This window comes from Gavialis gangeticus, unplaced genomic scaffold, assembly GCF_001723915.1.
Source record: "Gavialis gangeticus isolate Ggan-Ray unplaced genomic scaffold, GavGan_comp1, whole genome shotgun sequence".
NCBI lineage: Eukaryota > Metazoa > Chordata > Crocodylia > Gavialidae > Gavialis > Gavialis gangeticus.
In genome coordinates this window covers 64,459,382-64,469,269 of record NW_017728993.1, presented here as the reverse complement: position 1 = coordinate 64,469,269, position 9,888 = coordinate 64,459,382, and the positions used below count along the sequence as shown (strand labels likewise).

At 43.5% G+C, this 9,888-nt stretch overlaps 2 protein-coding genes across 3 annotated transcripts in view; one reads left to right on the top strand and one right to left on the bottom strand.

Moving 5' to 3' along the window:
* Positions 1-253: 253 nt before the first annotated feature.
* The window catches only part of ANKRD45 (ankyrin repeat domain 45), a 17,676-nt gene continuing 8,041 nt past the window's right edge, over positions 254-9,888 (bottom strand). Inside the window, exons 3-7 of one of the 2 annotated variants that reach the window (XM_019501873.1) lie at positions 9,662-9,829; positions 4,938-5,032; positions 3,986-4,124; positions 2,042-2,126; positions 254-445 (exon numbers count right to left, since the gene is read on the bottom strand). In XM_019501873.1, coding sequence (XP_019357418.1) covers positions 2,074-2,126; positions 3,986-4,124; positions 4,938-5,032; positions 9,662-9,829 — 455 coding nt within the window. In that variant the 3' untranslated portion in view covers positions 254-445; positions 2,042-2,073. The remainder of the gene's footprint in view (positions 446-2,041; positions 2,127-3,985; positions 4,125-4,937; positions 5,033-9,661; positions 9,830-9,888) is intronic. The other variant, XM_019501874.1, reaches the window with a different exon arrangement.
* Positions 5,128-8,985, top strand: LOC109286999. Its single transcript, XM_019501876.1, has 2 exons — positions 5,128-6,716; positions 8,408-8,985. The coding sequence occupies exons 1-2, from the start codon at positions 6,327-6,329 to the stop codon at positions 8,678-8,680; spliced, it is 663 nt and encodes a 220-aa protein (XP_019357421.1). The 5' UTR covers positions 5,128-6,326; the 3' UTR covers positions 8,681-8,985.

The window sequence follows — 9,888 nt, the reverse complement described above, 5'->3', positions numbered from 1 at the left end:
AACCCAGAATTTGCCCAGTCACATAGATAGGTATAATCCTACTTTTTATTTCATGTATCTTAATTGTTTGTGAAGTCCTTTGTGTTTCTTGGGAAAAACATCTGAGAGAATCACCACGTTAGTGTGGTTGCTGTCACATCTTGAGCTCAAATGTTGATGAGCGATGCAATTAAACACCACAATACAGAAGGAAATGACTATCTAGTGTTTGATAAAATTTAGTTTTGATATTGTCTTGATTTGTTTTTATTTCAAAAGAAGCATAAAAATTTCACTTCTCTAAAAAATTGTCATACCTCCTGAAGTTCCAAGTAACACTTAGGACTCAAAATGGAGGGTTTTTTTATTAAAATTGTTATTTTTCTTCTGTTCATTTAGCAGTGGTATTCTGTAGCCAGTTTCACCGTTCTTTCCCATCTGTCAGTTTCTTCCTTGTTGTAAAGATCTATTATGAGTGTCAGAGAGAAAAATATCAACAGGGGACTAGAAATAAAACTATACATCAGAAAATAAAGAAATTTACTAAGTTGGATGCAGTTTTTAAAGGATGTTCTGTTAGAAAGAAGTGTTTAATTTGTTTAGATATTTAAAAAATCAAGTTTTATACCCCTGAAAATAAGTAGTATACTCCCCACTAGAATTAGAAATCAGTGCTTGGATGTCTGAGAAATATGCAAGTGTTAGTTTTGGTAACAATAAAAGTGCAATTACATGAAATTAGTGAGAAACAGCATCAAGCAGCTTAACTGATATAAGTCTATGAGGCACTCCCTATATTATGGCTTTTACTTTTAGAGGATAAAGCTGCCTTTAAGTTCTAGACACAAACTTGGATCTTGCACAAATATTGACCCTCCAGTGAAGTCTTAGGTCAGTGCTACAGTGCTTAATAGGTGCTAAACTTGTGTGAATTTCTGGTAATTTCATATTTATGAAGAATAAATATAGCATGACACATCTTGAGGCATGAGAGAGAATGCCACTGTACTAAAGAATCTTTCCTCCCTTGGTAAAAAAAAGTATTTTCAGATGTCCAGGGAGATACACAGGTTACTGAACTTATGAGTGTGTGCCTACATCATCACTAATAGGCTAACTATATTGTAATTGATTGCTGGTAAGATGCTTACATCATCTTGTGGCTTATTCTCTGCAACTAAGACATTGTTTATCTCAGCTGTAAATCTCCCAGCTGGAGAAGGACTCAGTCATCATAATACTTGGGTACCAGCAGAAATCAAGGGATGGTTTCATTCATTTAAACATGGGGGATAGGTGTCTTTACTATTATTAATCTTGCAATTAAAATTGCAAAATCTCCAGCACAGAGACTTTTAATCTATATCTGCAACACATCTCACACAAATAGGGCACTCTGCAAATAACTTCAGTAGGAGATCAAGCCCAAAAGTGTAGCTGTGCTTTCTCCATCCCTGTTCAGAAAATGTTACCATTAGTAGATTATGCCACCAAGTACAAGGGCTGCATCTGACAAACCATCAAGCAGGGACAAAAACAACAGTCTGATTTGAGAGTAGAAATTGCATTATGAGTAGGAATCAGTGATGTTATGCAGCTCTGCACTTAGGTTTTATTGTCTTGCAAGCCTGCTATTATGAAGGAAGGTCCTGCCCTGCAAAGGGATGCCTCTGTTGGAGGCAATGGGAGTTCTAGATGGAAGCACCCTAAATTATTGTGATGCTAAAATGATCATGAGTGACAGAGCCCTGAAGAGGCTGCCTTTTTTCCTCCACTTTTAAAGCTTGTCACAATAACAGTGTCATTTAACTGAACCAACTGGAATGGAAATTACCTCTGACCCAATCTCTATAGACAGCCAGCACCTAATCTAACTTTTTATGAACCTTGAGACTATGTTGCTAGCTCAGCATTGAGATACTAATCACAGCTGGACCTTGCTGCAGTGTATGCCTGTAAACCCAGAGCTTAGCACTTGGGGTTTGGTTCTAAGTGACCATCCCCTCTCTTTAAATTCAGATTAATGAGGATTTGTGTGTGATGTTTAAAAAAAAAGTGAGACCTGAGATTAACGGGATCTGGGAAAATGAAGCATCAGATTCTGCTGCTACTCACTGAAGATTTAACATTCTTTGCAGTTGGAAGACCTGAAATAAAGCAGATTTCAAAGTGATTTTTATTGCTTCACTATCACCTCTTCTCTAGTCACTGATGCATTGATGCATATGGCAAAGGACAGTATTTTGCAACACAGGAACATGAGTAAATGGCCAGTATTATTACCTGACACTGAGGCTACCATAGAGACTCACATGCTCTTAAGAACAATCCTTAATGGCCATGCCTCGTGCCCCTTCCTACTCAAAGCTATAGAATCCCAGCACTGCTAGTTCCTTGGAGGGGTTTCACCACGCACTTGCAGCTATATGCTCTGCAGCTTAATTCCTGTTAACAGTTGGTGTTCAGAGATTTCTTCTGGTTTCTAGTGGGGAGCCTGAGAATAGCTTACATGTGCATAAGCAATTTCATCAGAATCTGCCTCCTCAGCCCTTGTGATGTACAGTCCTCTCTGGCAAGGGCAGGAAGAGCTAGGAAATGGTGGCTGAGCAGGGAATTGTACCATTACCCTGCCTTCTGCTTGACTTTGGACTGCCAACTGACTGTTTCTCTCTGAGTGGGAAGGTTAAAGTCATCAGGGTTTTATGAAGGCTGAGGAACAAGTAGCCTAAGATGGTGAGCAGGGCATGCAGAGAGAGGTGAAGTGTGGTAGTAGGAGCAATTAAACAAGACTCAGCTTGGTGGCAGACAGGGCATTGGGGAAGCTAGGCGTTGGGTACTGCATAGCTACAAGGCCATGGGAGAGCTGGAAAAGCATGAATGCAGGAGCCAAGAAAGAGAGGCTTTAGAGTGAGTACAGGGTGCTAAGGCTTGGGAGTGTGGAAACAATGAAGAGCAAGAGCTAGTGAGGAGAAATATGCAGGAATATTATGGGGTGATGGAAAGGGAAGGCTAGGAATGAAATGGGAGGAAAGGAGCCCCTGAAAGTTCTTAGGACGTACACAGGACTCTAGTATGTCCTTCCTAACTCAGCAGTGAATAATCCATGAATTCATTTTTCCCCACCTAAGATTTGTCTCTCTCTACAGTTGTTTATAATCATTATCCACCTCTGTGATGCCTTATCATAAACTTGTTTATATGATAATATTGGAGTCATGTAACCAAGATAGTCCAGGAAATATGTGAGGCAAAGATCTTTGTAAGTGATATCTTTTATTGGACCAATTGCATGGCTGGGAGACATTTAGACAAGCTTTCAGGCACAAGATACTCAGGCTTGGATATTTTGTGTTTTAAAGTTTGTCTAACTATCCCCCAACAATGCATTCTGTCCAATAAAAAACATCACCCACAAAAATCCTTATTTATTTATATACATCTGTCTTCCTCACTCCCCACTGTCCAATCAGCAGGGGCTGGAGATCAGCACAAAGCAACCCTAAATGGACTGGATATTGAGTCCATAAACAATGAGGTCCCCCAGGACTTTGTATTGAGACAAGTGTTTAACATTCGTAAATGAGCTGGAAAAGGGTCGTGGGTAGTGAGATGGCCAGATTTGCCGACCACTTATTTAAAGTGGTAAAGTAAAGATGCACTGAGACTGTGAGGAGCTACAGAAGGATCTGTCACAATTGAGCAAATGGGCAGCTACATGGCAGATGAAATTCAATGTAGGTAAGTGTAAGATGATGCCCCTGAGCAAAAGAAATTCAAATTATACCTACTCTATGGTGGGCTCTACTTTAGCTGGTACCACACAGGAAAGATCTGGGAGTCATTGTGGACAGTTCACTAAAAACATCAGCTCAGTACTCAGCAGCCATCAAAAAGGCAAACAAAAATGTTAGGAATTATTAAGAAAGGAACTGTAAACATAGCAGAAAGTATCATTTTGCCCCTTTATTAATCCATGGTGTGTCTACCCAATAGTTCTCATACTCACGGGGTGTGGCCATCTTAGTGAAGATGGGAAGCATTTTATCTTCCAGCTCCTGCTTCTGATCCAGAAAGTCCTGCCTGGTGGCCTCTTTAGTGCTGTTGAGCCAGTCAGATTTTGCACGACAGGCACTGAGAGAGGCATTCTGTAGAAAATAAGGAAATCTCCTTCAGGCTGAGAGAGCCCCCAAAACCAGTTGCTATAAACAGATGACACATCTAACCAAAACACAGGTAATAATGCAGGTCTGCTTCCTGAGACATCCAAGTTTCTAAACCCCCCATAAACCAAAGAGGGGGACAACACTGGCCTTCTGGAAGTGAAGCTGGCCTCTTTTGTAAGGAATCAATAACAAGGCACACTGATTATGGGTTAACTTGTATGAGTTAAATACAGAGGTAGGTATGGATTAGTGGTCAGAGCACAGGACTGGACACTAGGAACTCCCAAGATCTCACCCAGACTCCAGCATTAACTTCTTCTGTGCTCTTGGATCTAGGAGAACTTGGCACAAGTCTCTCCAGGACCCATAAACACAGAGACACTGGAGAGGAATGTGAGGTGCAGAGCTCTTTTGCAGGAATCATGCAGTGTAAAATTTATGATGTGACCGACGAGGGCCTCATCAGTCTCCTGCCAAACAAACTGAGCTGTATTGTATTGACCTTGTGACTCACGGATCATTGTCTCCATTCTCTCACAGGAATTAAGCAATGCAAGGCTCAATTCCTAAATCCCTTTGTGCACATATGGCACCTTCTCCCCAAAGATATCAAAGCATTATTAATAACATGGTGATCAGCTCCCCATAAAAACCATCTCTGAGCATCTTTACTCTGGTTGGGGAGCCTTTCTGAAAAATGTGATGGCACTAGGACCCATACACTGACTCAGAATCAGGCAAGCAGGTCTAAGCTGTGCTGAGAATAGTCCTCACAATATATGTTCTGCACCATACCTTGTCTTCCTTGTTCAGCCTTCCCTGCACCTTCTCTGGGTCTGTGATTGTTGCCTGAATATGGCTGATGAACATCTGCAGGGTCTGTTTAGCTTCTGCAAAACAGGACACAAAAGATAAGGTTCACATAATGGGAAAGTGTTTACAGACTACAATACAAGAAGAATCTGGCTTGGGCACCATGGGAAAAAAGCTGCTGGAAAGGCCACATAAATAGCCAACATTTGTCTTTATAAATATCAATGAATGAAACTCTGCTGCATTCCTAAAAGGTAGATAAGTATGTCAACCGATTTTAGAGATAGGGAAATTAGCATGAATCATCATAGCTCTGTTGATGTCAGTGCTAGATTACATCAAAAAAGGGTTTAGCCCCTGAAAGATTAAGTGTCTGGTCCAAAGTCATCCAGACAGCCACAGTCTAATGATCTCCTAAACACCTATATGCCATGCTGCAGATGTGCTCAGATGCTGTCCCCATTAGACCATGCTGTTTTCTCCTACATCAATGTATCTTTAAAATGTATACACCAGATCCTGTGCAATGGTGAATACCCCTAAATCCTGCTGGCTTTATGGGAAGTTGCCAGAGATCCACCTTCTCTCAAGATCACTGTGGTTCACTTTCATAGGTTGAAAAACATAGGCATCAGTCATTGGCAGACCTAGAATAAGAAAGCAACTCATAAAGAGCAGAGAGCTGACCACAGCAATGAGCAAGTGACTGAAGGGCACGATGAATCCCATTGTTCACAGCAGGCAGAAAGTATTCACACAGGAAACTGACTTCAGTAGATTTGCTCCATTGAGCAAAGGGTTCAAAGCAAAGTTCTTAATTAGACCAGATTGCCATGTTCTCTGATTTCATAAGTAGAATTGCTGGTCCCACTTCCCAATATAAGGTTATTACCAGTGTCATTGACAAACCAGGCCATTGATTTAATACTACTTTCAACTTACATAACCCCATCCACCTGAGGCTTTCAAAGCACCCTACACAAGGAGTTGATGTTATCCCCACTTTAGAGATTGGCAAACTGAGGTACAGAGAAGTTAACCCAGTGGCATTGTCAGGATTAGAAATCAGTTTCCCTAACTCCCCATGCCCCATTCTAGTCACCAGACCCCGTTAGGTTGTTGTATCTTTAACTCCTTACCTTGTCCACTGAGAAAAGCTTTAAGTTCCTTATGACATCATAGTACCTATTCTGAAAAAAGCCCACAGCTGGTGAGATCACCAGCTTACAACTACTCTGGCACTCAGGACTACAGTGTGGCCTCATTGACTAAATGCTATGATAGAGGTGTTCCTTTGCTGGAAATACACCCAAGGCAATACAGTATGAACTTTCAAGGCCACCTGCTGCTGGATCTCTGGCTGCACTTGGTATGTGGAAACCAAATCTCTGGAGTCTTTTCTGCTTAAAAAGCAAGACAATGCTTATTAGAAGTTTCTTCCTGGGCTTTTCTCTCTGGGCTGTCTTCTTGTTCCATAATGGCCTTTGCATCTGTGGTTGCCCAAATTGGAGAAGAGTTGGCATGGATATTCTTCCAGAGGATCTGAAACAAATGGAGCTTGGAATACAGTTTCTGTCTACTTGCCTGCCCTACCCTTTGGACCAATTCTCTCTCTACTTTACCAACCTGGAAATAACCAAAGGATGGCTGGATATCCTGTGTATTAGCATCAAGGTGGTTCTTTACCTCCTGTTCTCCTTATCTGCATTTTACCTTTGGATCAAATGGAGGAGACATCAAAGGAATGATGTGATGCCCAAAGTAAGTGATGTCCATTACTGAACTCAAAAGGTCTTAGCTCAGTGGACCCCAACATTTTTGCCTGGTAGGCTGGATTGGCAGTGCCCAGTCAATATACAGTTTGGATCCATCTAGTGTTCCTAATCTGGCACCCAGTGCAGGTATGGCAGGACCCCATCTAGCCACAAGGATGAGGGTGGAGCTATGCAGAGGAAGGGGATGTAGCCCAGGCCCTTGCAGGGGAAGAAGGCATGGTTCAGGCCACAAGGGAAGGGAGTATTGCCTGGATCTGACCCACTGTAGGGGACTTGGGAATTCAGAAGCAGGGAAGGGTGGCCTTGTTGCCACTGCACCCCTGCCACCACATTTCTCAACTGTGGCAAGTCCCACAAGCTGGATGCCATAGCTCCACAGGCCACATCAGGTCCATGGGCCGAAGGCTGAACATGCCTGTCCCTGGTTTTTAGAACAGTGGTGCTCAACCTTTTGGTCCCACAGGTAGATGAGTGGTGTGGGGCTGATCTGTAGCTCAGATTGAGCCCTACAAACCAGAATTGGACCCTGGAGCCTGGCACTGCCTCTTTCCATCCCCATTTACTGGGTCTACGCATGGAGGGCCTGGCACCATCCCCTCAACCCTTGCATGCTGGGATTGGGCCCCTGGAGCTTGGCATTACCCCCTCCACTCCTGCAGGCTGGGATTGGGCTCCAGAGGCTAGGACTTGCCTCCTCTGCTCCATGCACCAGGATTGGGATCTGAGGAGCCTGGCACCACCTCCCCCATCCCTACACCCTGGGATAGAATCTCAGGGTCCTGGAGCTGTCCCCTTTAGTCCCGTCATACCAGGATTGGGTCCCAAGGCCCAGCACCACTTCTTGCATACTAGGATTTGTCTGTGAGACCTAGCGGTAACCCTGCCCAGTCCTGCGCACTGGGATTAGGCACCTGATGCAGCACTCAGGGCCTAGGGCTACCCATGGTTCTGGAAATCTGGCAGCAGGAAATCAGTACCACTGCCTGCTTTTCCCCTCACACTGCCAAATTACCAGATCTGTGGGGAGCCCAACGAGCTGGATGACATGGCACTGTAGCCTGGATCTGGCCCACAAGTCAGGGGATGACTGCCCCTGGATTACAGCATAGCACTGGAGATTCTTTAGAATTAAAACCTGTGAGCTACATTCCTAAATCCATATTTGGACATTCAAATAAGCAGTCCAGTTGTCAAAAATGAAGAGATTCGAGCTCTCCCACTGACTGTTCCTAGCTTTCTATGGAAAACCCACCAGAAGCCCATGCATATCCAGGGAGCTGCTGCCATGAAGTTCTCCTTTTAGCTCCTGAATGTTAGAGTCTAGTTTAAACCCCAGAATGGGCAATGGGGAAATATTCAAATACTTTACTGGCAAACATAAAACTGGTGGGAGTTCCCACTAGAATAGAAGGGCAAAAAGGAGATTTTCTTTACAAGAAACTGAACAGAATAAACCTGTGGAAATAAAGAGTCTGGGCCAGGGCCAAAGGCTGGCATAAACCAAAGTAGCTCCATCAGGTAAATCATTGTAACTGTCAGTGGAGCTGATTTACACTACTTGAAGGTTTGGTCCACTCACATTTGAATTTTGAAATAAGAATGAAATCTATCCTGGTGGTTTGTGACTCTATGGAAAAAAGAATTACATTCCCCATGTTATGGGCTCTGTCTTTCCAGGTAGTAAGTCAGACCTCCACAGTTTCGGTTGGAACAGAATTCCATAGTGAACACACCTCCAGTGTGGACGAAATGCTGTGGAGAATGGTGGCAAATACATCCATGATGCTGAAATACCTGACGCATGTCTGCCACCATGAGAGGAAAGAAGCCCCACCACGGCAATTCAATAAAAAGAGAAAGGTGAAAGAAACCAAGGATGATGAAGAAATCGTCACTACTTCTCCATATGACCACTGGTCCAATGTGGAAACTGTGATGCAGGAAATGTAATGGGAAGAAGGGCCCCTCCTTCTCTAAAAATCATATTTTTGTGCTCTGATAATTATTTTCCATATTCTTTACAAGGATGTTGTTAAGAAAGTCGGTGGTAGTGCCAAGTAGAAATCAAAGGCTGTGTGTTTGAACTGCTCATCTAATGATAAGAAATGTAGAGTTGAATTCCGTCATGAAAGAGTGGAGCGGGAGGAGGGGAAGCTAAATAGCCTAATTAAAAACAAATATTTGAAAACTCTGGTGAGGGTGGCTTGAATTTGGAGCATCAAATAATACTGTTTTTGGCAGGAAAGGTCCCCATTTTCCCCTACACTCCAACTGTACTAAGCCACACTACTGATGTGATGCAGCTCAGTGGCTGGTGTATTCAGTTACCTGTGGCTCCCCTGGCAAAAGGCAAGTGCCAGTGTAGCACAGAGCTGATGTGATACCTTTTTCTTGCTCCAGAGCATATTCCAAGTGGCCAAAGGAAAGGGGGCAATGTAGGACTACAGTGACCTTAGCTCCCAGAACAGACCCTCAGGGCAGCAGCTGTCAGGTGTAACAGAGCAGTTCTTAGACTATGCTAAGTTGCCCCAGAGGCCAAACAGGTCCATGACCGGCCCATGTGTCTAGGAGCCACACCAGTAAGAATCCACTTCACCCTTTCTCTCTGATCACTGGCAGGACCAGGAAATTTCCTGATTTTTCCAATACATGAAGAGTTTCCTTAGGGTTTACACAATCCAGTCAACTAGCTACCCATTGTCCACCCACAGTGTCACAGATGAACATCTGGCCTCACTAGTTGAAGGGCCTAATGACCTGAACAGCACAACATTTGTAATTCCTAGGGCTAGATCCTTAGCTGGTGTAAATCCTCCTTACTTCAATGATTCAAGTGCAGCTTGGATTACTTCCACCAGCTTAACATGTATGTCCCTTTGGTGATCCAAACCTCATCTGTACAGCTGTGCATCTCAGGAGTTTCTCTCTCACCTGACCAGTCCAGGAAGTCCACGCACTCAGCCTGGCCATAGCGGCAGGCAATATCTCGGGCCTTTTCACCTCGGAAAGTGGTTGCTACAATATCAGCTCCCAGTTCTACCAGAATTTTCAAAGTTTCTAGTTGTCCCCATGCAGCAGTACAGTGAAGGAGTGTGTAACCTGGGTGAGATGTGGAAGAAAAGTCAAAAAGTCAAAAAACACATAGAATTTCTTTTCCT